At 36.0% G+C, this 26,384-nt stretch overlaps 4 protein-coding genes across 14 annotated transcripts; all 4 read right to left on the reverse strand.

Moving 5' to 3' along the window:
- Positions 1–536: 536 nt before the first annotated feature.
- On the reverse strand, positions 537–10,958 carry LOC140768101 (DNA mismatch repair protein MSH2). 7 transcript variants are annotated; one of them, XR_012105695.1, is made up of 16 exons: positions 10,703–10,958; positions 10,566–10,615; positions 10,453–10,485; positions 10,033–10,117; positions 8,702–9,775; positions 7,846–8,400; positions 7,658–7,768; positions 7,484–7,573; positions 7,329–7,400; positions 6,889–6,999; positions 4,029–4,155; positions 2,809–3,005; positions 2,423–2,575; positions 1,502–1,742; positions 1,288–1,399; positions 537–793 (listed from the first exon to the last, which is right to left on the reverse strand). XR_012105695.1 is itself a non-coding variant. In XM_073108211.1 (15 exons), exons 2-14 carry the CDS (start codon positions 10,613–10,615, stop codon positions 1,542–1,544), a joined length of 2,859 nt encoding a protein of 952 aa, XP_072964312.1. In that variant the 5' UTR covers positions 10,703–10,958; the 3' UTR covers positions 537–1,399; positions 1,502–1,541. The 7 variants fall into 7 exon arrangements, 3 of the variants coding, with proteins under 3 accessions (XP_072964312.1, XP_072964311.1, XP_072964313.1); XR_012105694.1 differs by having other exon boundaries at positions 537–797; XR_012105693.1 differs by having other exon boundaries at positions 1,288–1,742.
- Positions 10,959–14,232: 3,274 nt separating this feature from the next.
- LOC140768355 (uncharacterized) lies at positions 14,233–14,869 on the reverse strand (the record flags this gene model as incomplete). The annotated part of the gene is made up of 1 exon (XM_073108608.1): positions 14,233–14,869. A coding segment is annotated over one exon (456 nt), but the record flags the coding sequence as incomplete, so codon positions are not given.
- A 1,048-nt stretch (positions 14,870–15,917) lies between these two features.
- LOC140768483 (uncharacterized) lies at positions 15,918–20,105 on the reverse strand. The gene is made up of 7 exons (XM_073108766.1): positions 19,956–20,105; positions 19,232–19,294; positions 19,034–19,113; positions 18,049–18,157; positions 17,109–17,268; positions 16,847–17,010; positions 15,918–16,752 (listed from the first exon to the last, which is right to left on the reverse strand). The coding sequence occupies exons 1-7, from the start codon at positions 19,956–19,958 to the stop codon at positions 16,399–16,401; spliced, it is 933 nt and encodes a 310-aa protein (XP_072964867.1). The 5' UTR covers positions 19,959–20,105; the 3' UTR covers positions 15,918–16,398.
- A 3,062-nt stretch (positions 20,106–23,167) lies between these two features.
- On the reverse strand, positions 23,168–26,262 carry LOC140768676 (GDP-L-galactose phosphorylase 1-like). Of its 5 annotated transcripts, none has more exons than XR_012105795.1 (7): positions 26,044–26,262; positions 25,763–25,845; positions 25,627–25,686; positions 25,029–25,535; positions 24,699–24,947; positions 23,739–24,590; positions 23,168–23,273 (listed from the first exon to the last, which is right to left on the reverse strand). XR_012105795.1 is itself a non-coding variant. In XM_073109035.1 (7 exons), exons 1-7 carry the CDS (start codon positions 26,156–26,158, stop codon positions 24,339–24,341), a joined length of 1,188 nt encoding a protein of 395 aa, XP_072965136.1. In that variant the 5' UTR covers positions 26,159–26,259; the 3' UTR covers positions 23,378–24,338. The 5 variants fall into 5 exon arrangements, 4 of the variants coding, with proteins under 4 accessions (XP_072965138.1, XP_072965137.1, XP_072965134.1 ...); XM_073109035.1 differs by lacking the exon at positions 23,168–23,273 and having other exon boundaries at positions 23,378–24,590; positions 25,029–25,214; positions 25,293–25,535; positions 26,044–26,259; XM_073109037.1 differs by lacking the exon at positions 23,168–23,273 and having other exon boundaries at positions 23,374–24,590; positions 26,034–26,165.
- Between the last annotated feature and the right edge of the window lie 122 nt (positions 26,263–26,384).

The following is a 26,384-nucleotide window of genomic DNA, read 5'->3' on the forward strand; positions in this document are numbered from 1 at the left end:
TGGAGCCATGTGGAGATTGGATACCAACTACTAGGATACAAGTTATGGTAGAATGGATAGCTTTCACAATCAGACAAGTATTAGATGAGCTATCAAGCAGGGTTGTAAATTTATTCTCACTATTTTATAAGAAATATTCTTATTTATTTTTACTGAAAAGCTTATATTACCCCTTCTTTATTCTTTTTCTAGGAAAGTAGATTATATTTAACACAAAGAAATGGATACATTTATTCAAAAAGCTCTTTGTTTCAACAATAGCAGTTATCTCTTCACTCAAATTTAACTCTAATTGCAAACTTGTAATACAGAGAATGGAGTTGGCTACCAAGTAGCCAAATTGCTGCTGGTGTAGTATCAAAGCACATGCACTGAGATTGAAGGGGCTACAACTCTCTAACAGGATTATGGTTGTCTCATTAATGGATATTATAATTATGCTTCTTTTAGCTGCCACATCCATCTAACAAGTATCAAGTTACCAAATTGTTCCTAGCTTATAGCCTTGTATAGAAGCACACCAACTAAATGGTAACCACATTAAATTAGTTCTGTCATAATATCACACATCAAAATATCAACTGATTTGAAAGACTACATCTACTTAATAGTTCTTCCCAAGCTTCTCACTGCTCTCAACCAAAAAATAAACACCTAACAATTAATTTTCCTTAGCTCAGAGAGATCTACTTGATACTCCAACACTCTGAAAACATTTATTGAGGAAGATGAGAGGAGTTCAGGGGAGGCGTTCCGCCTTTCAAAACTCGTAGCTTGAGATGTTACGTTTTGCCTAACTTTAGGTTATCATTGAACAAGTCAGAAAAGATCAACTTTCTTGGATCAGGATAAATCTATAATACAAGGTGTGAAATAAAATTCTTCTATTTGTTTTTGCCTGTTAGCCTAAAGCCCTATATACAAATTGGGTGTCTCAGGCACTAGAATATTATCCAGTTTGCATGCATGGCTGTTTTATCTTCTATAAAGTTTTCCATGCTATTTAAGACATTGTCATACTCATAATGAGGTAACTGATCCAGTTTGCTAATTAAGACATTATCTTCTAGAAATTTTTCATAACATAAACTCCTAGGTATCATTTGTTAATATCTTATCTCAAAAGAAAAAAGTGTCATGTTTTTATGAAATGATCCAGTTTTGACGAATAATTTACTTGTTGAATGTATGAGTATGCATGACAGATGAAGGCAGAATGAGGCCAAAATGACAACTTCATTAGATCATGCCAGGCAAACCATAAACAAGGGCAAAAAATGGCTCTACCTGGTAATTTACTTGCCCTGATTTTTCCCATCTGTACACCACCTTCAGGCATCTATTTTACTTCATTGCGTCTGTTGTTACTCCTGAATGTACCTTCCCTTGCATAATGTTTCTAGACAACAAGAAGCACAGGGTGATAAACAGACAAAAAACCAGTACATACTGGATTAACAAATCCTTGCACCTGATCCCAAAATATTTTACTGAATCACACCTTGAAATGCAGCTTTTCTGAGAGTAGTCAGATTCCAGATTCAGAAGAACTGCCGCAGCCAAGGATTACTAGCTGCATCTTTCTCAAGATCGGACCGAAGTTTACTAACATGTTCCATGGCCTGGTTCAAATCCATCTGGTCTAAGGGAAGAGCAGAGAACTCCTGCAAGAATTGATGAGCCCGAGCTGCTCCTCTGGATAAGTCATCAGGGCTCAATACTCGCTTGCGCTTGGCTCCAATCTGCAGGTTGGATGAAAACCGAAATTGGAGTGAAGTATAAAGTTATACCTTAACATGCCAAATAGTTAAATTTATGCCACACAATTAATCAAATCTGATTGGGTAAGAAATTGAATTCTATGCACTCAATCAATCCATACCAATAATTTAATACAAGATTGATAGGAACACATTGAATTCTATGCCCATTCAAAGCTGTCTTAACAGTAAAATATGCATCCAATGCACAATGTCAGGAAGGAGATGCACAAATTTAATACAATCAAGCATAAAGTACAAAGTATGAATTCAAAAGAATGAAATTAGGGAAGAAGCTTATGTCAAGGAGCAGAGGAAATAACTAAGAGAGAACTAGAAGACTGAATTAGAGAAATTTTTGGTGCACTAAGGAAATAAAATTATAAAACAAAAGCATACATCCAATATCAAGAGGAAAGCATCTGATATAAGTAAATTGAGGAAGATGACGGAAAGAGTAGGAAGCAATTAGACAGTGAGCAACTAGTGAAGTCACATGAACTAAGAAAAGATCTGGTTTATTTTCTGTTAGAGCACAAAACAAAAATAGAAACTAGTGCAAAAAATGATTCAAAGCAATTACTTACAGGATGACAATAACCACAAATATCAACAAAATAAAAATAATTAAATATAGATATTTATTGTCTTCTTCTACATACCTCTTCTTTTGAATCATCAGATAGGATGGGAGTTGGAGAAAAATTTTCCAACTCCTCAGCTTTACTTCTTGCAAGACTAACAACAGCTTCAGGAAAGTTAGCAAATTCTGCCACATGAATACCAAAACTTTGATCACAAGCACCCGGCTCAACCTAAAGAGATACAAAATTAGTAAAATGAAAGATACGCTTTTAAGTCAGTGCCTCTATTAATAGCAATAAAATAAATATGAATCAATTATGAGACAACAGCATCAGAAAGAAAATTAAAAGAAATAAGAAAATCACAGAAGGCAAGTGACTAACAACATAATAGAGAAAACTAAAAAAATAGGTCATGAAAATATATTTATAAAAGTAATTGTTCAATATATTGCAAGTACTACCTTGTAAAGCATAGTTAACTTGCGACTTGATGGATCTATGTGAGCACCAACATGATAATTTGCCACTCCAAGATGAGAAATGTGAGACTCTTGGCCGTTTTCATGAGCTAATGAAGTTAACTCATGAAAGTGAGTTGCAAATAAAGTTGGTGCTCTGGTCACTTCCACAAGGTGCTCACAAATAGCCCAAGCGAGACCTGAGTAAAGAAAGAGTTCGAAAAAGTTCAAATTTATAACATAAATTATAAGCTGAATCTTTCCTTGACAAAAACCTGAGGCAAACTTAAGTGTATCACACCCCTAAACAAATATGACACAGCAATAAATACTAATGGAGCACTTTGACCAAATGGGAAAATATGTTAAATTTATATTTCTCATCTGGTTGTAACCCATAATCATGGCAACATTAGAAAAAAAAAGTTAACATCATACAATAAAAACTTCACCAAATTCTCGGCATTAATTCAACAGCTCCCATTTTCTATCTTAAATCATCAGCACTCTCTCAAGCAATCATAGCATATCATGTTTTGATAACTCAAACCAATGACCTTTTTGAATGGAAGGGAAAGCCTTATCGTTGTACTAGGTGACACTCTCTGTTAATCTCTACTATTAGTACAATATACATTCTCTAATAAGTGACAGACTTGCATGGTGAAAATCCTAATAAAAATAAGGAGAAAATATAATTTACATGATTAGGTCAAAATTCAAATTGCCTCAAACCTGTGTTCACTTTAATATAAAATAACCAAAATGCCCTTTTTGTTTACATCAACTAATTAGCAAAGTAATTGTCAAAATCTTTTTTATCTTATGCTTCTTTCATCTCAATATTTCTCAAGCTTACATTTTGGACATTGCAAAATGTAAAAAAAGATAAATAATACAAAGGAAAATATGGTCAAAAATTTAACAATTAATAGCAAATTATTCGCATAGATTAAAACTACAACTAAAAGAGAGTTAGGTGACAAAAATGAAAGTTCAGGGACGCTTTCGAATTTGACTTAACTGGAAGAGGGTAAACTATATTTTCCCCTAAAAATAATTATAAAACAATTCTGTAATTCTATAATAACATTTGTCTTTTTTATACTTGCAAATAGATGAAGAAAAGTAGGAAATTGTGAACTAAATTACACTTGAATTACTCAGATGTGCCAATTATTCTCCAAAAGAAAAGGAAAAGTAGCAAAGATCAAAGGACAAACCAAATCCATCATAAGTAGATGTTCCACGACCCAACTCATCAATAATTACTAGTGATTTCTCAGAGGCACCTTTCAAGATGGACGCAGTTTCAAGCATTTCTTGCATGAAAGTGGAAATTCCACGGAGCTGCAAAACAAATGTACAGATGATAAAAATGAGAAAAAAAAAAGGAGGGCACAAAATAATCTAACAACTAATATACATGAACCACATTCAAACATTACATTAACCAAGGCTAGAAGCCAACTTGTCATGCCTAGGTTTTGACCTGAAGATTCTTGGCAGGTTATGGTTAAGTCCTATAAAAGAAATCTAGATCTTTGAAGATCAAGAAGTTTATTCCACTAGAACTTCTGCATTAAAGATGGACAGAAAAAGATAGTAAGAGATAATGTCAAAACTTAGTTTTCCACAATCACATATTCATGCTAATTCTATAAAGCATCAATGTGTCTTGATGCATGAGTGTAACAAAAAATACGTCGTGTAAGTGGTACATGATCCAAAAAGTTAATGATTCATCAAGCCCTTTATCAGCAGTACAACCCTTAGCGCCAGTGGTTTTGCTTCAATTGATGACTTCAAAAGAAATTGTGCCTTACAGATTCAAATCTTTACCAGAATTACTCCAACAATCTCAAAGGTGATAAATTAAATGAGCAGAAATATCTTCAGTGGCTCACAAGATGGATCAAAATCAGACGAATTTCCATCTGTTACACCTACTCGACAAAGTATTTCAGGGCTAAAAAAATGAGAACTGGATCAGACTTAAGACAACGCATGAACATTGAGGAGATGAGAGTCTGAGACAAAAGTTAAAACAAATTATATAATGTAAAATTATAGACATTTCTCTGTGTATCCATTGACTTAATCATATGTCCACAGTTCACAGTTCACACCAGTCAATAACAGAATCAGATTGGAAAAGAAGGAGTGAAAGCGGGTCAAATTAACTCCGATCTGACTCAGTATCCGACTCAATTCGGATCAGATTCGAATAAAAAATTCCTACCCAACCCGGATACAGATTTGAATACAAGTAGATTTTTTTTGGAAAAAAAAAATTGGATATGGACTCGGATATGGGTAAAAAACCTTATAATGCATACGGGTTGAATATAATTTTTTAGATACGGATACGGGTATTGAATATCTGTTTAACTACATATTTTTTTATTGATTTTGCTAAATATATATGTATTTGACATGCAATAAAATTACTTATTTTTTAAACTCTTAATATTTTGTATTAATTGTCTCCAAAAGAATTGTCATAATTTGTTTAAAATTCAATCCGCATTAGTTTAAGGATTCGATCCTCTATCAAAAAACTATCCAATCTCCGAAAATTATCTATATCCGTTTAGTTAGAATATGATTTTAAATTTTGCTATCCGTCCAATATCCATATCCAAATTCATATCCGGACTCAAAGTATGAATCCAGATGTGAGTCGAGCATTATCCAATCCGTTTACACTCCTAAAAAGAAGACATAATCATGATTAAAGATAATAATAGAACAATAAGTTAGTTTCTGTCGTTTACATTATAATAACTCCTCTGTTGTAGCTAATAGAAATATAGTAAAAGATCTGAAAAGTTAATCTGAGGTCATACTACATTCCAAGAGAGCATCTAGAGAAAATTGCTCCTGTCATGTTGCTGCCAGACAATTGTTCTAAAAGAATAACACCAAGATAAAATCTTCAAAGCATGTAACCATCTTGTCTTAAGTAGGCTTTTTGAACCCCAAGGACAAGTTCATAATTTTTTTTAGTGTTTATGACTACCAATAAAACAATGTAACTTCAAATTCAAATTCACCGTCTTGTTGTACACTTCAGGACCCAATAAGTTTATCATTAAAAAGAATTGCAATAAAGGTGGAAACAAGTATTTAAAGCACATTTGACCTCTAAAATCTAATCTAGTCCACAGTCCAACAAAAGTAGCAAGTCCATCAATGATTAGAGTGTACTACATGAATAGAAACTTGTTAAAGATCGTACACCAATAGTTCTATACCAAGGTTCCAAAAATCGGTATCGGGATCGGGATCGGCCGTCCGAAAAAACGATATGTATCGGCTGTATCGGCCGTATCGGCCGTATCGGCCGCCTGTATCGGATCGGACTATTTTAATTAAATAAAATTTTAAATATTATTAAAAATGTTAGAGAAATTTCTAAAAATTTAGAAAAAATTATAAGAAAATAAGAAATAATAATTACTCACATATAAAGCCTAAAAAGTAAAAATATCTTTTTCTCCTTCTCTTCTTTTCTATCACTCTAACTGTTAGTCTAAAGTATTCATTCTCTCCCACATTTTTTTTTAAATTTTTTTCTCTCTTTCTTTCTCACCTTTTTTTTAATCTTTTCCTCTCCCACACTCTCTCTTCCATTTTCTCTCTCTCTCATGCCCCATTTTTTTTAATCTTTCCTCTCTCACTCTCTCTCTTGCTCTTTCCCTCTCTCTCCTTTTCTCTCCCTTCCTCTCTCTCCCTCACTCTCTCTCTCCCTCTCTCTCTACTGCTGCTGACAGCAGCATCTGCTGCTGCTGTCAGCAGACCAGGCCGAAACCACTCGGGATCGGCCGAAACTCAAATCCATGTTCTATACCCAAGGGTTGTTATCTAAGTCTGACAAATGCTATATGCACCAATTGCCTTCAACTAAAAAGAATACCCAAAAACAGTCGCGTAATGGGGCCTTCATGACAAAGATTAAAATAGCAGTAACTGAATTAGTATTAGGATAGTATTTTTATATCTATAGTTTAGACAACCAAGGAAAATTGTACAATCTTACTGGAAAGGGAGAAGTTAATATGGATTGAACTGACAACTTACTTGGCAATCACCAGCCCCAACACGAGCAAAAATGCTATCTCGTATGCTAACACTTGCTCTATCGCATGGAACAAAGCAGCCAACTTGTGCCATCAACACATTGACACCAACCTGCCAATGTGAGCATAAAAGTTGATGATGAATATATCCAAAATCAGGTAGACTATCTGAGCTTCACAAAAGGGAAATATGCAACGATAACAATTTTTACTCAAAGTAGTCAACAGGATTTAATGAGGCACAAGCAACAGCAGCTGCAGCAGAATTACTCAATTTTGGCCTTGTGCAGTACTTGCTAAAAAGAGTCATTATAGCATGCACACAGGGTAAGAAAATAATTGTAGTCAAACCAAGTCTTGTGTGTTTATAGCTATTATAATTATGCTTGTAAGCAAACCATTACTAAATTTATTGCACCAATACAAAGCTAAGTAGCTTACCTGTCGAATAAATGTTGATTTACCACCCATGTTAGGCCCAGTGATAATTTGGAACCAACTCTTGTCGCGTACCTGTTTTGGAGAAGAAACAACCCCAAAATTGAGAATGATTCTCATACTATTTCAACAGAAGGGGCTCTAAAAGGAGTACTTACAAGAGTACAATCATTAGGTATAAAATTCACACCATCTTGAGCCTCAACACAAGGGTGCCTACTCCCTTCTAGTATTATATCTCCTTCATCCTGTAACATTTAACTTTATTTGAACAGATTCAAAGTACAGAGAATTAGTTCAGCCAGAAAAACATTTTAGTTCATCTGTCTTACCGAGGGTGTGATGTCTGGTCTTACATATGGAACAGGACAACTTGTTGCTAGGTCAGAAAAACTTAACAAAACATCTAGTTCAGAGAGAATTCCAGCAAGAGCTTCAAACACCTATAAGAAAAAAGACTTATGACTGACATCATTTCAATACAAAAGAAGAAAACCTTCAAGTTTCCACTTACGAATACCTCTGAAAAGGTAGCTGATGTATCAACTACTCGAGCAACAATCCCTTTCTGACAACTTGTGTACTCATTGAGTATCTTTTGATATTGATCTCCTAACTTTTTAAGCTTGGAGTTTGTAAACTTCACTCCATCCTTCCGAGTTTCTAGAACAATATAATGGGTGCTGAGTTTCTTCCTTACTTTCTGCTCCTCTTTCTTTGTGATTCTAAAAACATGTCCAAATTGTGTTCCATTTTCTAACTTCAGTGCCTTATCAAGAGAAAGATCAAGATCCTTTCCTGCTTGCTTGTGCAAATTCTGTATTTGTTGTTCAACTGCACTAAGCTCATCTTTCAGTGCAGCTAAGTCTGGATCATAACTAGGTGATATCATGTATTCACCATTCTCTAGCTGATCAAGGTCTACAGAAACCTCAACAAGAGCAATAAATTTACTCAATCGATCTTCATCCATCCAAAATTCTAAATTGTTCAGATATTTTTTCCTTATCAATGACAAAAAGTGCCCTTCATAATGCTCAAGAACATCTCTGATGTGTGGTAGTCGAATGCTTGACTGCACCCAAGAGACAATTTGATAATATCAAAATTTGAAAAACAAATGAAGGTTAGTCATGAAAATAGACAAAACTCCTGCAGAATACATATGAAATGTTGGAGGAAACCAACAAGTCCACAAGGCTTCTACAACAAAACTATATTGAAATTATAAAGTAGATCCAAGGGAAGATAGGAGAATGCCAATGGATATTCCATCTTTGTCATAGCATAATTAACTCGATGAGGTGTAAACCATCTGCAAAAGCAAGTGATAGCTCATAATAATCTGCTCTGATAAAAGAAATGAGTAAGATCACCTGATAGAGTTTTATGACTGGCTGCAGATTACAAGATCTCTTTTTCAGGATATGCACCAAACGCTCAATATCTGATATTCTTTTCAGGTGTTGCCTGAGTCCTTGACGAAGCTCTGCATCCTCCACGAATGCTTGAACCAAATCAAGTCTGCAATTGATTTCATGAATATCTAATAGAGGCTGTTTAAGCCACCTGTTTAGGAGTCTTTTTCCCATTCCAGCAGTACAGGTTCTATTCATTAGTCCGAACAAACTAAAGTTTTTGTTTAAATCAGTCTTGCTCTGTAAAACATTCAGGGCTTGCATGGCAGCAGAATCCAGTCTCATGTAACTGCCCAAGTTGTACTTTTCAATGGTGTAATTGCCATAGTTACTATCATCTGCAAGTAACTCCGCATATGACAACAAAGCCCCTAAGGCACCCAAAGCATAAACAAAATCCGAAAGAAGATCACGAACTGGCTCGATAGAACCTCTGACAATCCTACCAAGATCCTGCACTAGGTCTCCTGATTTGAAGTCAGACTTCTTTCGCTCAGATAAAAGTATATTGCATCTTGAAATTGCATCTTGAAGAGGTTTAAGTTCCACTGATTTCCCACTTTCCATGGGAAGAAGACACTCTTTGCAACCGAGAGCAACCAGTACTGACTCAACGTTTGTGAATTGGCTATCATCAAGGAACTCTGCCACGCCAAGCTTTCGCTTAGTCATATCTACAAAACTTAACCCTACAGTGAACTGGTTTTCACGAAATATAGGAAATAGTGCAACAGTGACTGGGGAATCCTGCATGTCATTGTTTGCAAACAAAACATCTTCAAAACTACCTAGGTTGCCAGGTGTTCCTCTTTTGGTCAACCTCCAATTTGATCCACTTCCCTCATAGAGCTCCAATGTGAGATCTGTTCTGTCCAGCAAGATATCTCGAGCAATAGTCTCAAACATACTTCTACTTACACTTACACTGGATATTCCATCAGGGCCATGGCCCAATTGTCGCAGAGCAGTAGTAGTGTGGTAATATGTCTTTGCAATGAAGGTCGCATTCTCACCATGAGAAGTATAATAATCCTAATCAAATTATGAAATAGTTATTGTCACTTGTCAGTTTATTATAAGGTGTATACTAAGTGAAATTAAGAGGTAAAAATTCCACAACACAGAACCATACCAATATAAGTAGCAAACCAAAGAATTTCCAGAAAGTAAGAAGTGATGAAAAATAACAACAATTACAGTCTAATACAGTATTTTAAGCTGGATTAAAATGTGAAACTTCAGTAAAAGCAGCTTTCTTTCATGATAGTTAGTGAAACAACATATCTTACCCCACTATGTGATATCTCTCCTCCCCTGTGGCCATACAGTAGATACATGTGCAAGAATGATAAACAATACTGGCAGGGCATCATACTGACATAGATAATGAGAATAGGTGAGAATATATAGCATCCAAGCAGTAAATAGATTGTGGATAATAGAGAAATAAGAAGGCTTAGCATAACAATTAGCGAGTAATGGCAGATCAGTTGGCTGGTTATCAGCTACATCAGGTAAGCAAATTCTGCAATTTATTGCCAGAAAACCTCTTCCTGTACTCGAATCTTGCATTGAAAAAGTTGTTTTGATAAAGGAAATACAATTTCTAGATTTAGGTGAATACGATATGATGCACAAGAAGTTTAAAAAGTGCATTCTAACATTAAAAAAAATGTGTACTTTTCCTGTCAAGAGAGAAATGAGCTCACCCGTCGATCGAAGAACCGCACAGCCCTAGGATCCTTCAAACCCGGAAAAGCAAATTACACAAAATAAGAAATTGTTCTGATTAGTTTTTAGGGTTTAGTTAGGACAGACTTACCTGCGGAAGCTTCTTAAAGAAAGAAATAAAACCCTGGGCTTGCCTGGCATCTACAGAACAAAAATCACAAGAACATCATGAAAAAGACGAAAAAAGAACGAAGAATAAAAAAAGGAAAAATTTAGCTTTTCGAATACCTAATTTAAGTTCGGGAAGCTTGCTCGGTTCGAGCGAGTGATCGAGTTCCATTTCTGTTCCCGATAGGAGAAGATTAGGGTTCTCTTCTTCCTCCTTTTTCCCTTTTTCTCTTCTCTGAGGGGCGGAAGGCAGGAGGGTTTTGACAGGGTTTTTGGTTTCTTAAGGGCAACGAAGGCCAAGTGTTCGACGAAATATCAAACCGACGGATGATGGGATATTGCAGTTTGGCGGGAAAGGGAAGGGGATGCAACGCGCGACGGCGCGAGACGTGCCTCGGGATTCGGGATCAATATAGCCTTATTTTATAAAAGGAATTTCTGAAAATAATTGAGTAATAATCAATGAGTAAATAAGCCAGTTTTCGTAGCTCTATTTACAAAATAATTGAGTAAATAAGTATTCTTAAAGCTTTTTAGCATTTCCACCGGGCACTCTAATTTTGTTCGCAAGATGAAATAAGAAAGAGAAAAAAGTTGTGAGAAATCATTACTAACACTTAAAGTAAATCTATCTCGATAAAGTCTCACTTCTTTTATTTACTTAAACTTTAGATTAAACATAAGTAGTGGGTTCAAGCTCTTTATATAGAAAAAAATTTAGCTACTAAGTTACCCATAGATAAGATCAAAATGTGTTGTCATTTGTCCTTATCGATCCAGCAATAGATAAGATTGAGCCAGGCCTAAATATCATAGTGTCGCTTGAATTAGGTTTTGTTACTACATCATTAATGCTCTTGGGCTATTATGGCACTTCGGTTTCGACTAAAATTTTGATGTGACGTCACATTTGGCTCCCTTTCACTTTATCAATAATTTTTTTATTATAGAATATAACTTCTTATTTCAGAATAATAGTTAAACACTATAATAACCTTATTCTATAATACAAATATTATTCATTAAAATTATATCATATACGACTAACAATCTATCTCATATACTTTATATTAAATCAAAGGATATTCATAATAATTTCATTAAAAAAAATCTCATATTTTTGTCATTTTATATATAACTATTACACATTCATTCTAAAATACAAGAATAATTATTTCTAAAATAAACTTTTTATATTAAAAATAATAAAGAGAAATACAAATTCTAGAATCTATCTTATTTCAGTGGTGCCAACTACATAAGAGAATAGGTATATTTTTATTTATTTTTAGATAGTTTAGGATAAATCTACGAGCATAAGATTGAAAAGAAAGTGAATTAAGTTTGCTTTCACGAAAGCTCTCTCTCTCTCTCTAATAATTTATTAACAAGATAGATAAAATTATCTTGAATACTTTTTCCTTATTATTTCCTCGGATAAAGAGAAAGAAAGAGAGGAAAAGGTTTGCTTAGTAAAATTAAAATCTTAGCAGAGAACAAGGGAGAGGGTGGCGTAGAAGAGCTTCTCAAATTGCAATTTAAGTAATGGGAAAAATTAGAGTCAAACGCATTGAAGGGTCGGTGGGTGAGCAAGAATTATGTTTGCTGTAGGGCAAGTAGCAAGCACAACCCGAGAATTATGGTTTAATTTGCAAGTTTCCTTGCTCTAATCTAAATCTTTTTATCACTTCACGCTATTTAATACATCTCTCAAGGATGATTTCATCTTCTTTTTTCTTTTTTTTTAAAACAAGATTATTTATTTGGGAAATTTGAAATTGTAATTTATACCTTATATTTTTACTATTTATAAATCGAGCTCTATGATTTAGTGAATATATACAGAAAACATCCTGCTGTTAGATCAGTTAGTTAAATTTAAATAAATTTATAAGTTAATTTAATTATACTTTAAAAAAAATTATGAAAATATTATCAATCAAGTTATACTAAGGGAGTTTTAGTTATTTTATAAATAAAATATCTCTATTTGATAAATTATTCTCATGGTGTTTGTTCAAATCTAGCCCATGATATTTTCTGCACATTTTCGTTAAATTATAAGGCTCGATTTGTAAATAGTGAAAATATAGAGTAGAAACCATAATTACGTTATAAAGTAAGATGTTATATACAACTTTCTGTTCATTATTTATAGATTCGCTCACGAATGGCTAGACTAGCTAAATAGTAAGCCCTAGTGTTATTATAACTATCGGTAACGATAAGAGAAAATCCACCTAGTGCATTCTTAGACTATTAGAAGGATAGTTTGGGAGTATAAAAAAAAACATCGGTTGAAGGATTGAAGGATGATTTCTTCAATTAGCGGTGCAATTATGAGTTTAAGCGTGGAAATTATTCTTGGTAGAAGAAATTAAGATTTAAGGTTTACCTTGGACATTTATAAAGAGCTTTCTTTAGTAAATAGTGTTTCATTTTTCTTTAACAAGACATTCAAGTATAGAATTAGGGCCCTAGCTAAAGATGGTTGTAAATAACTTATAAGATCCTAACATAGGAGTGACGTCTGGATAATAGCCTTTTAAATTAGGATCTTAGATCGAGTGATGGCCAAAACGGTAGGTTTAGAGTAGGTTGGTCCAAGCGTTATAATTTTAGTTCATTCGAAAAGAGATACAGGAGTTCGTAGGATTTGAATGGATGCGATCAGAAAAGTGGAATAGGTAAGATCAACATACTAGTTAGTATCTAATTTTTTAAGTGAGAAATAGAGAGGACTTTAAGTCAAATAGTGGTGTGACATCTACCATTTTAATCCAGCCGACTTCCCACAAAGTCAAAGGGAAGTGGGTGAAAATTCTCCCTTATCTTCTCATCACTAGCCATGCTTATGCTTATGCTTTCATCCACAATTGCCTCATGAAGTTGTTGGCCACTTCCAAAGTCAATGATCAATTGGATGGCTACAACCAGGACAAATCTAAGACACCACCTCATTCCACAATATAAAGTGATTTTAGTCTACTCCACAGGCATGCATTGAAAAAGAAAGCATAATAAAAACTATGGAAAATTCATTAAAAACTCTATAATATTAGTATTTATTATTCATTCGTTACATTTTATTTTTAATGCCGCAAAAATACTATATTATTAGTTTTCTTAAACGACAATTATAATTTAGATAGTTAACTAAAAATGCAAAATAATCTTGAGAATGAGTTTTAAAATTAAAGTAAAAGTAAAAGAGAATCAAATTCTAAAGTTGAGTATGGATGATTAAAAATTGATATATATATATATATATACCAATAAGTAATCAAACAAGGAGGGGTTTGACAATAAGACTAAAAACAGGGGGGTGAGATGCAAAAAAGCCACTTACATTTATAATTCTTCACACATAAAAGCTTATGACTTTTTTTGTCTTACCCTGTGATCCGAGTACACATTACAACCCATGCAATCCGTGTTTCCACCGACCTTTTATTAATTATTCCTGTCCCTACTTTCTCCAAGTCAACATCTATTTTAAACACTAACCCATCAAAAATTCCAAACTGAGATCAAATGGTGATCTGTGCCACTCCTTGCCGTTTAAGTTACACCATTTGTAGAGTAAAATATAAACAACCACCACCTTCCATAGCAGACCATAAACTTTTGGAAGAACTGATCATCGAATTCTATTAAAGTGAATATATATATATATATGAACATATAATTTTTCTCAACAAAAGTACACATAAACATCGCAAGAGATCTATTATTGATATCTTTGCACTTGCACAAAGAATGGCATCTTAGCAACAAGAAGTGAATGCGCAGCACTCACCCATATTACTACCTTTCATTCCAATTGTCTAGCTAGTGGTGCAGTGGATTCGGGCCGCTGGGGACTAATCTCTTCTCGACGCCATACCGCGGGTCGATCTCATCATCGCCGTCGAATGCCGGTGAACTCTGGCGGCTGTGATGGTGGTGGTGGTGGTGATGGTGGTGGAGATGGTGGTGATTAAGATTAAACTTGGATGCTTCAAGAAGTAATTTTCTTGAAACCAACATGCTACTACTAGAAGTGGTACTGCTGCTCCTGACCCGCCAATGGCTCCACCCATGCAAGGAGAAGAAGCTCAGCCAGAGGAGAAGGCCTAAGACTGTGAGAAGAGACCTCCTCAAAGCCATGGTAGAGAGGAGGAGGAGGAGGAGAAGAGTTGGAGATATGAGAGAGGAGTCATGTGTTGATGAGATGTAGAGAAAGAGAGAGAGAGAGGGGGAGCTAAGAGAGGTTTGACAGCTTGAGGTAGTAGACCAACACACGAAATATTATGAATTGGATATATGGGGGGGTGTGGAAATTGGAGAAGGGGGCTGTTTGCTTATTTGAGACTCAACTACAAGAGATATAAAAGAAATGGGAGATTTTGAGGCTTTTGGGGCCCTTTTTTTGCGGACGGGGGTGGGAGCAGAGCTCCGCATTGGTCGAGTGGCAAACTTTTAATTGCATGTTGAAATAACTTGACGTTTAAGGAAGAGGGGAAGGGTGAAGTCAAATTGTCAAACGAAGACCCGGGAATAGATTACCAATGTATATGCAACCCAGTGGAAATTGATCATCTTGGTCAAGGCTGCGATCTGGGTGCTATTCTCTTTCTACATGAAATATTGACTAAAACTCTTCTTCTTCTTCTTCTTCTTCTTTGTGTGTGTGTGTGTGTGTGTGCTTAATTTGTGGATGCATTCTTTTGTTTGGACTTACTAGTATACATATGGTGGATTGGTGAAAGTATGTTTTGTATTATTATTTTATGGAAAGTAAATAAAACTGAGCATAAAATTACTAGAGCCAAGCAAATGGAATAGGGAAAATGAGTGGTGGCCTAGATTATACAATTCAATCGTACTTCCAGAACGAACCCAGAGGATATACCAGCTTTTAAGGAGCCAATCTCTATGGACACGAACTACTGAACACTGGAATATTTGAACTGCAAATTACAACTCAAAGCTACAAGTGGCATACAATTGTACAGAATATTTGGAAACACATATTTACATATCCGCAGAGAGTAGCACCAAGATAGGAGAACCAATACATCGCTAGAATTTTCCTGTAAGAAGGAAAAGAAGAGCTGCAACTGCTGCAGAAGAATACAGTGCATCAAGAAGTGCATTTCTATAAGAATAATATGAGCTTTTGGGGCTTTTCATGGTATACATATAGTTCACCTGATATATCACATGAACAAAACAGGCTAAATTCCAAAAATACAGATTTAAATACAGCAAAAGCTCTTTCTGGTTCTTAAGCATGGCAACATTCCCAGTGTTATAGTACGAACTTTGACTCACACCTGTAGACTTGCTCCACTTGTAGATATTACTTTTGTTATTATCATTCTCAACTGGAGATCCTTTACATAGGAAACTGAGCATTACAAATGGAAAAACAATAAATCAACAGCCAAGTAGCTCCAAGAAATAATAGCAGCTCGGTATAATATTTGAAAAGTACAAGGAACTTGTGGAAATCAATCTCTTCAAATCCTGTACAGTCTAACAATAACAAAGTTGGCAACACGTGGTTTCTTTCATTTCACAATGGCCCAAATACTAAACTGAACAGACATTATTTTGCAGAGAAACAACAAAGAGACGGACCTGGAATTCTGCTGCATTATTGACATTTTAGAAGGACAAGCAGCAACATAAACCCACTTACAGAAAGCATCATTTCCTGAATTTCCAAAAGTGCAACAACAAATCATGCAGAAATGACGACTCCATATCTTGAACTATCCCTCATCATGCAGTTGCTACCAGAAAACTTTAGGTTACTAAAATCTATTGAACTACTTGCGAATTACAGTGACTGATCTCTGCTTAGAACTAACAGAATGATGATCCATTTGCCATGATGATGGCTTTACTTTCCCTGCCAACAAAGCAGATGCTGCAGCTGCATTTATTTTTCTCCTCTTAGACTCAAGTTCAAATTGTTTGTTCCCAGATTTTGAAGATGGCTCCAGAAAAATGGAAGAAGCCTTAATTGCTGCCCGCTTATCCTTCCTGTTCCGATCAAATTTTGAGGGGAATCTCACAGCAGCTGCAACTGATGCATCTTCTTTCGAGGGAGGAAGAAGTCGTACTCCAAGGCCCATCTTTCTTGCAAACTTTTCTTCATCAGCAACCCTTTTCTTTTGGCCCTACGATGACAAAAAGAAAAAGACAGATCAGAATTCCATGCAATTTGATTCTGCTTGAAGTAAATTCTGGGTATAAGTTCATCGAATAACTCACTCTAAGACGATCACGGAGTGCTCTGTTAAGACTATAGTCATCAGAGTGCCTGCTGTCTGAAACTCTCTGAAGTCGCACTAACAAAGGCTCGGCTTCTTTCTTTTTACGGAGATCTTCTTCTTGGTGCTCAAGCCGGTAGAAGGGATCTGTAAGCTTTCCCCTTTCTGCAACATTGTTTTCATAAGATATATTATATATTCAAGAGAAAGAAAAAGATTACAAACATCAGATAGTGATAAACAAATCAGATAAAATGTCCAACCTTCATCTGCTGGAAGAGCAAATGTTTCTGCATCTTCAACGTCGAAGTCCTCTGTCTTGCGTTGAGCCCCACTTATTATGACATATTCACAGTTTTTAGGATCTGTCTGAATGACTATTTCATGCTTACAGCATGCTGACTTCATAGTGAAGCTCCATATCTAGCAAAAGAGGTAAAAAGATTATCGGGGATTGAGAATAAGTAGTTACATATCTAATGATGAACAGATCATGTTGCTGCATGAAGACACAACTAAAAATAAGCAGAATTGAACAAATAAAACTATTATTCGCATCATATCTACAGGTTACCCCACTTAATTGTTGTGCAAAAGAAACACAAAATAGTACATCATCAGCATCCTAAAACCCTAGCAATTTAAGGATTGAACATTTGACTGGCACAACTAGAATCTTCCCAGTGACAAAAGAAAGAATAAATTGTAGTGAAAACACAGCACTGCTATGTTTTTGATAGCTTCTCATAATTACTAACAGAGTAAACTCCTCCAGTACAATGCAAACAAGTAATGAATTGCACAATAACAAATGCATAAGATTAATCAATTGTCACAATTTGCCTAGATTAAGATATTCTGTACAAGAGAATAAATTAATAAAATAAATTGCTACAGCTATATTACTCAAGCAAAGGCAGAAAGCAACATCACTGCAAACATGATATAACAGTTTGAATTTCCAGAGCTAGGGAATGTATCGACATACTAGAAATGATAAAAGTTGTATAACTGAATGGAAGAATTTGTCATCAAATAAAAATTTTGGCATAAGAACATGAGAAAGTTCTGCAGACCACTAAGCAAGAGATGAGTAATTCTAAATCAGGTATGTAAGACTTAACACCATAACAATCAGATTGACATCATTAAATGTGTTGGTGTCATAAGAAGAAAACAGGAGATATTCTCAAGGAGCTTTACCTTTGTAGAATAATAATTTCCCACTTGCTTCTTTTCTGCATTAAATCTGACACCCTTCGCAATCATAGAATTGCATCCACCACACCATATATTGTAAGGCATCTCGAATCTGTAAGTGAAAAGTTAAAACATGAGCATCTCAGAAGACAAGAATTGTAGCATGGTCCAGAACCTATAAGAGAACTGTGTACACATGACAAACTCATGTAAAAGCTTCTTGCTTTCTCAAGACATTTACCTTACCCATTGGCCTTACTCATTAGAGAAATTTGAAATTTAAATAGTTAAATGTAATGCATATACATGTATATATACAATTGCGGATAAATATAATATTGATACTTTTTGCATTCATATTGACCTTAACATCGACTAGCAGTTTCACAGAAAACAAAAAGAAGCCTTCAATTCGAGTATTTTGTTCTTCGAGAACAAATATAAAAATGAAATAAAAACAACACTAAGTCGGCCAAAATACAAGCAATATCCCCATAAGTCAGTGTCAACCAAATTGATGTCTGAAATTGACATTTGGAACAGATTAATAACAAATGTACAATAGGTGAACTAAATGATGCTGACTTCCTAGAAAAGTAGATAGAACATAGATTTACGAAGAAAATAACTAATCCACAAATCTAACACCACATCCCGCTAATGACAATATCAAGTCAAAGCTACAAAATCAACAAAATAATTGGAACTTAATAACATAAACTATATCAATTAGTATGCAATGAGCAGGTTTTCAAACTGGTTATCAAGCAAAAACCCGTAGATAATAACACACTTCTATTATAGCATATGCACACAGAAACAATGCTACTGAGAACCATTGTTCAAATTTGCATCCTCTTAATAAGAAAATCGCTGTGAAGAGTTCAAGTATATAAACAATATAATAATCCCAACAAACTAGCAAAAGAAGAAAGACAAATTAGAAAGAATCAACCAACTAAAAAATTGACAAAGTTCTTCAGTTTACCTTATAATTAAGATGCCCTGGTCTATCTTTCGTGCTCTCTCCCTCAAAGCATGCTGGCCATGAAATTTGTTCAGTGAACCCTTCACAAGTTGAAAAAGACAAATGATCAGCAACCAACATACCAAAAGATGGCACAACAAAATATTTAAGAGATATCACATCAGAAGACCAGATGCAAGATTTAAGAGATAGAGATACCTTTTTGGGAGTCCATTCTGGTGGATAGTAGAAATTATCAGCTCTGGCCGCAGCAAGAGAAGACTGCCAAAGTAGAAACTCGTTAGAAAAATATATATAATTAAGAAAAGTAAAATCCACTAGCATAGTTTCCAATAAGATAACTCCGATTCAACTTGCACAACCTAAACTGGGGCTTCTGTTCGAAACCCTAGGGAGTTCCAAGAAAATCCAAGCCAACAACTTATCAATCATCCTAAAGCCATGTTTTCTCAAGAAGCACCACGAAAAAAAGGACAAAACGTTCTCAACCTTCAAGGGAACTCAATATTCCAATTACAGTTGATATAAGAATAAGCATCAACAGCCAAGAAATCTCCCTAATCTTAATCAATCGACTCGATTATTCGATCACACAAGTAGAGGATTCGTAAGCAAGAAGAGATCTCAAGAAAGCTTCTACAACCAAGAATACCTCTCAGCGAAAAAGAATTCCTTATCTATAGAGTCGAGACCCTAACCCTAATCAATCGACCAGAAGATTAGATACAGATAACGAGCCGAAAATTCCAGTACCATGGTAGAAATATCAATAGAAGCAGCAAAAAATTCCAACAGTAATCTTCATCAACCAAGAAATCTTCCTGAGAAACCCTAACCCTAATCTACCGATCAAGAACGAATAAGGTGAATTAATCGAAAGAACAAACAAAAAAATCTACTACGCCAGTAATTTGATGGTTACCATCTTTGATCGCTAGGGAAGGGATCCGATCGGCTACGGTTGGTTTGGCGATTTGATCTCCCAACGACGAGGCGCGAAGGTATAGAAGGGACGAGATGACCGCTCTAATTCGGACAGGGCTGCCCAAATAAACTAGCGGCTCGGGCTCGGCTCGACCGGCTAGAGCTGAGCCGAGCCCGAGCCGGATTAGAAGGCTCGAAATTAATTTTTAGCCGAGCCTGAGCGAGAATATTATATATAAATTAACTAGTAGATCTTTGTCCAATGGCTACCATTAGATTTTTGAAATTAGCCATTAGATCTTTATCCAATAGCTACCATTAAATCTTTGAAATTAACCATTATATCTTTATCTAATGACTACCATTAGATCTTTGATTATACTAACCCTAATCCTAAATCTAATAAAAATATCCTAACAAACTCACCCAATCTCCTTATCCTTTCTTCCTCCTCCTCCTCCTCTTTTGATGATGACGATCAGCTACTCCGACCTCTTCCGGTGACGGCCTCCTCTATTGACGTCGACCTCAACCTCAACTTCGACCTCAACCTCCTCCTCCATTATCGTTAGCCACGACGTCGGCCTCCTTCTCCATCATCGTCAGCCACGGTGTCGACCTCTTCCTCCGACACCTCATCCTCCTTCATCTCATCCGGCCTCCTCATTCTCCATCGACAAGTCGTCGCCGCCTTCTCCTCTCTATCATCCTCCTCCTCCTCTGCCTTCTCCTCTAATTCGACTTCCTCATTCTATCGTCCGCTCCCTCCTCCTCTAATCAAGCTCAGGCTCAGCTCTAACTCGATATGGCTTGCTTTGAGCCGAGTCGAGCTTAAACACCTTTGGATTGCTTGAAATTAATTTTAAGTTGAGCTTGAGCAAGAGCCGGTTCCTTAGGTTCAATTCATTTACACCCATGGTAACATGTTTGTGAGCTATTTACAGATAGCCCCTCCTATAATATATTAATATATTACGAGCAAAATCACCAAGTCGAACTCCTATAATATATTAATATATCTCAAACTCTCGATTCTCGAAGACTCGAACTCGGACTATTTTGTAAATGTGCATAGTTATTGCCTTATTGGAATAGAGATACGAGTAAAAACGGTAGGATAAAATCCAAGCAAATTCGGTTTTTATCCATTTGATAATTGAATTCTTATGATTAGTTGATCTCATATTTTAATCTTAATTTTTTTGGAGAATGAATTTGGTTAGGTATAAAAAGGTAAAAAGATATTTGGTTCTTGAACACGTTCTCAAACCAAACTAAATAGGTTGAAAATAGAAATAATTTCCATTTCACTCTTAAACTATCACATATTTCCATAATGACCCCTTAAATTTTTTTGTGATACATAAACTATTAGAAATATCTTACTTGACCCCTTCCATTAAAATTCTATTATCTATTTTTGTCCAAAAGATATTACATAGTAATCACATGATAAATATATGATAATTTTATATTTTCATACATGTGCAAGTTACATGCAAGTCATGAGAAAATTTTAGGTGGATGAAACAACCACTTCTCATTCTCTCCTTCTATAACTGCGGTCAATTGTTCTTACTTAGCCCACCATTATAGCCCAACGTCGTTGACTCCTCCGCCACTGCCTCCACGGGTTGACCACCGTCACCTCCTCCGTAGCTCACCATAGGTCGGGAGCAACATGTTTGAGCTCGAATTTATCATGCTCATCTTCCACAGCTCTGAGAAGAGAGGAGGGATGAACGACGATGACGATGCCTCCACAATGTTGACCACCGTGGAGCGGCACTGTCAAAGCCGTATTACCATAGCGACACTACCATAGGGAGGCGAGGGTTAAGAGCAACACTGCAATAGCCATCTCTTTCATGGCATTACCACTATCGCCTCCTCCGCAGCCCACCGTCAGTCGGGTGCGACGTGCTAGAGCTCAAATCCACCGTGCTCATCTTTCACAGCTCCAAGAAGGGAGGAGGGATGAGCGTGGTGACAATGCACCCTTCACCAAGAAAATAATAAAAAGAAAAGACTGCCAAGGGTCTCCTCCCCACCTTCTCCTTACCTCCACCATTGACCGCCAAATCACCTCTTCCACCTTTGTCGACCCCGAGACTGTCGACAGCGGCTTCCCCGTCAACCTTGGCTACCTCCACTTCGAGTTCATGCACAATGAGGCCCACAACATTGATTTTGACCTCATTCACCGCAGGCCCCCTCCTCTCGCTCGACCTCATCAGCCGCTGGGGCGTGGCCACCCATCCCCTGTCATGCGTCACGCCTTGCTCTCCTAGGCCATTGACGTAGTGACCGACATAGGCATGTGTTGTCGAGATGTGATGTGCTCATAGAGGAGAGGAATGCGTTTTGAAAAGGGATTAGGAGAGAGAGCAATGAAGGAATTAGAAAAAAAAATAGAATACTTAATATTAATTAAAACACTTAACTATTTCATCATTATAAGTTGAGGGGTAATTTGGTTAATTTATTAATTTTGTCAACGACGTCAGGAGATGAAGTATTTCTGATAGTTCAGGAGGTCAGTGTGTACCAAAAAAAAGTTCAAATAATCATTGTGAAAATGAGTAATAGTTCAGGGAGTGAAAAAGAGATTATTCCTTGAAAATATCATCCGAGTTCATATTTTGTAGAACCGTAAAATAAGTATAAAATAAATGTTTTATAGTCTCGTCGAGAGAGTTTTGTGATAGCTTCTTTGCTATCTTTTTATATCAAATTGATATATATAATATATATGTATGTATGTATATATGTATGTATGTATATGTATGTATAAAAGTAATGCTATAAACTTAATAAATTTCTGACGGCTTTATAAAATGAATTCAGATATATTTCACATCCGATACGTATTTTAATCATATCATATTTAGCAAAAATGGCCGACAACAAATGCAACAAAAGAAAATTTTCAAGAGTTCAAGGTAGAAGAAATGAAAGAAAAAAATGAATCCTTCCCAAGCTCCTTGACTGTGTTTCAGACTTTCAGTGATTCAAAAGATCCAAAGACACTGCCATAAATTTGCCTTTCAATCAAAAACATCAATCTGTGTTTCACCCGAAAATCTATGGTACACATCAAATAGGCGAAGAGAACTTCCGTCGTCGATACACTTGTGCAACAAATTAGATAAAAGATTCTATACATAAAGCCTATGAATGCAAACAATTTTCAATAAAAATGAGTATACAGGGAGGCACACAGCTTTGAACTTAAAGCTTATGGACGTAAGCAATAGTTTGAACTGGAACTGATCTTTGATATGCACATAGTGATCCACAAACACAGGCACACAATCTGTCGAAAAAAGAAGAAAAATTATAACTGATGATCCCTCTAGTCATTTATATATTCAGATCACTCTTTTGATAACATACAGTTTCCACATTTGAAAAGAAGAAGATGGTTGATTGCATTGAGAACAAAGACAAATACTTAGATGATTGTAAATTTTGGATTATTTACTACCTCCTCCTAACCTATCTAGAAAAGGAAGAAGAAAAGAAAATATGTACAAATATAGCAAAACAAACAGCTTCAGCAGCTTATTTAGTTGCATGCCTCCATGAAAAGAAGCTATACTTTGTCTGAACTCTAATAGGCTTTTGTGCCGGCTGTAGAAATTGCAGTTCTTGAAGTATTCATAAGACCGTTACAAACTATGTGAAACCGGCACAAGAGCTAAACGTTGTAAAATGAGATCCAATGACAAATCTCAATCGAGCACTTCTGATAGCCTCCTTCTAAATATCTATAGCATACCTCACAACAATGCTCATTGTAGGTGAATTTTTTCCTTCTTGTTTCAAGCCTCCAACCCCAAAATCCAGGTCTATCCCTTCTTGGACACAACCAAACATTGTTGTTCTTAAGGGTCATCTGAGAAATGATATTCATGTTCCGGATCCTTATTGGAGCAACCAAACTTTCTGCATATGCCCTTTACCTACGAAGAAAGGATTGTTAAAATAACTGCTGCTTACATCATTACATTCATGAGGATTTGACAACTGAACTACAATTAGTTAGAAACTGTTCATAATCTAAATTCTGTGCTAGGGACAAATTATTTGATACAAAGGATTGTAGTGAAGAACCTTTCATCCAATACAATGTTCATTTCCATTTAAGAACTCGAATTGTAATTTTAGAAATATTGCTACAACAACAGTCAAATATAGTAAACCTTCAGAACACTGAACACCAAAAGATTATAACGAGACAAATAAAACAATCTTCTTATAATTCATATTTGCTAGTTGCGAGTTGTGACGATCAATTAATAAAGAATGGTGACACATGCTGCTGTAGAGAGTGATCAGAAAAGAAACTCTGTTGTAGCATCTTTTAGATTCCTTTCAGTCACTCCCCAATTTTATCTTTAGCTGCTCCAATGAACAAGAAATCCAAGATTTGTTGCTTCACCCCCTCGAATTGCTCTTTGGATAGAGCTGCCTCGACCAAAAATTTGTATATACTCTGTTCGGACGCTTTAGCATAGTCCTCCCTCCTCTTAAACACCAAATGGCCACTGAGCTCCCATGCTGCTGGATTAAGTCTGGTCTCAAGAAGCTCTTGGCTTACTTCTCCTAAAGCCTGCTTCTTGGCATAGCACTGGACATTCATATTAGACATACAGTAAGATTAAGCTTTCTAGTCAGTACCATTTCTTACCAGGATCATAGCTTCAAAGGGAGTTGAAGTAGTATCTAAATGAACTACCTGCAGGAGGAGGAAAATCCTCTTGCCAGATTCAGAGATAAGGACATTGTAGGGCTTGTCATTCTCTTGTAAGAGAATGCAGACACTGGAAACAGTATCTGATAAATCCTGCAGAGCTATTCCCCCTTCAAATACAAGACCTCTTATAGGATACTGCATCAGTTCGAAGATGCTTATGCCGCTCCCTAAAGTGGCAATTCTTTGAGTGGGAGCCTTTTCAATTGGAAATGATACTTCTAAAAAGTAACCCTGATATCACAAGGTTGTGATCAGCCCGTTAGCTAGCATATCAAAGATTAAGATGGTGCCTGGAGGTAGCAGATGGTTAACCTGGAAGTGAAGGTGATTAATGGTGGCAAAACCACCAAGGCTGTTATAACCCATTCTAAAGTAAGGATTCCCAGCCTCTCTCGTCATATAGACGGCAAGTAGGAAGCTCTCTCGATCTATTCTTTGCGGCAAGCAGTCCAGTAAACGAGGGATCAAAAGGACATGGCCATAACCAATTGGACTTAACTGCAACCAAGAAACAGTTACAACTATTTCTTGCATACATAAGGAAGAGTGGGATTCAAATGAAGGACAAATACTCACATTGATTGCAACAATATTTGGAGATGCTGAAACATCCATAGGATTATTTTCAAAGTATTTTGCCTCACCATTCTCATTCTCTTCGAATCTGAAGATGAGCTCATCTTGCTTAACTTTTGTGAAGTTGAACTTCCTGTCATCAAATGGTTGGATGACTTCGTCCATTCTGAATTCAGTTGGCCGTTTCTTCAAGTCACGCCCTTCAACTAACGTGGCGATGAAATTGTGCTCCCCTGGTAGTATCTATACAAGTAGAAATCAGATGTAACTCAAAAGCTGTAGCAAATTTAACAGGTCTAAAGATGAGCGAAGAGCAAGTGAAGTGAGAATCGACCTTTGTTTCACAAGCATTTATGTCATGGTGGAATAACCCCCTCATCCTGCGCTCCTCCCACTGCATGCAAATCCACCAACAACCTCAAATACGATAACAAAATCATAGATATGATTTCAAGTGAGGCCCTACCCACCTCTTTGAGAAGCCTATCAAGGAACAATGCTCGAGGCTCTCTCGAGTCAATCTTGCTGAAGCAGTATAGTGGAAGCCTAGCTCCTAGTGAAGGATTTCAAAAGCACATCAAGAAACTTATAGGGTAATTTATAAGTTGTTAGTCAAGTGAGATATGACGTAATTCTAATCAAATTATTGGACTCACTCATCAAAGGAACATGCGAATCATATCAGATGAGAATTAACTTACACTAAGGAATTATAACAAACACATGTTGTGCATCTATTACATGAATCAACCTTGCAGAATGCAGCACTTGGAGAGGTAGTTGCGATTAGAGCCATCTCCTGCTCCACCTCTTCCACTTTCCTCACAGTCAACGGCGTGCTCCTTTTGTTGGTCTTTTGAGAACATAGCTGAAGATCTCAATGTTGAACCAAGCCGCGTTGACCTCCTTGCTTCTCACTCTTATTTGCTAGTCGCCCGACAAGTGGACAACCAATGGTGGCAATTTTAATTAAATGAGTTTGGATTTAGTAAAATTGTAAAAGTATTTGGTATTATAAATATATGAGTTGCAAAATCATTCAAATACAATATATTTGAGATTTAAAAATAATCCTACATAATTGTCACTACA

This window comes from Typha angustifolia, chromosome 10 (genome assembly GCF_048772165.1).
Source record: "Typha angustifolia cultivar Huaian chromosome 10, ASM4877216v1, whole genome shotgun sequence".
NCBI lineage: Eukaryota > Viridiplantae > Streptophyta > Magnoliopsida > Poales > Typhaceae > Typha > Typha angustifolia.

What these genes read in the sequence shown, in the direction of transcription:
- LOC140768483 (XM_073108766.1), bottom strand. An exon ending in CAGGGCATCTTAATTATAAG is followed by an intron (nt 18,158 to 19,033) that starts GTAAACTGAAGA and finishes TTTCACTTACAG; the next exon opens with ATTCGAGATGCCTTACAATA. An exon ending in GAAATTATTATTCTACAAAG is followed by an intron (nt 17,269 to 18,048) that starts GTAAAGCTCCTT and finishes CTCTTTTGCTAG; the next exon opens with ATATGGAGCTTCACTATGAA.
- LOC140768101 (XM_073108211.1), bottom strand. Translation starts at nt 10,615, where the DNA reads ATGCCAGGCAAGCCCAGGGTTTTATTTCTTTCTTTAAGAAGCTTCCGC. An exon ending in GAGAGATATCACATAGTGGG is followed by an intron (nt 9,776 to 10,032) that starts GTAAGATATGTT and finishes TAATTTGATTAG; the next exon opens with GATTATTATACTTCTCATGG. An exon ending in CTGATGATTCAAAAGAAGAG is followed by an intron (nt 1,743 to 2,422) that starts GTATGTAGAAGA and finishes TCCAACCTGCAG; the next exon opens with ATTGGAGCCAAGCGCAAGCG.
- LOC140768676 (XM_073109033.1), bottom strand. Translation starts at nt 26,158, where the DNA reads ATGTTCTCAAAAGACCAACAAAAGGAGCACGCCGTTGACTGTGAGGAA. An exon ending in CAAGTGCTGCATTCTGCAAG is followed by an intron (nt 25,846 to 26,043) that starts GTTGATTCATGT and finishes ATCCTTCACTAG; the next exon opens with GAGCTAGGCTTCCACTATAC. An exon ending in TAAATGCTTGTGAAACAAAG is followed by an intron (nt 25,536 to 25,626) that starts GTCGATTCTCAC and finishes CTACTTGTATAG; the next exon opens with ATACTACCAGGGGAGCACAA.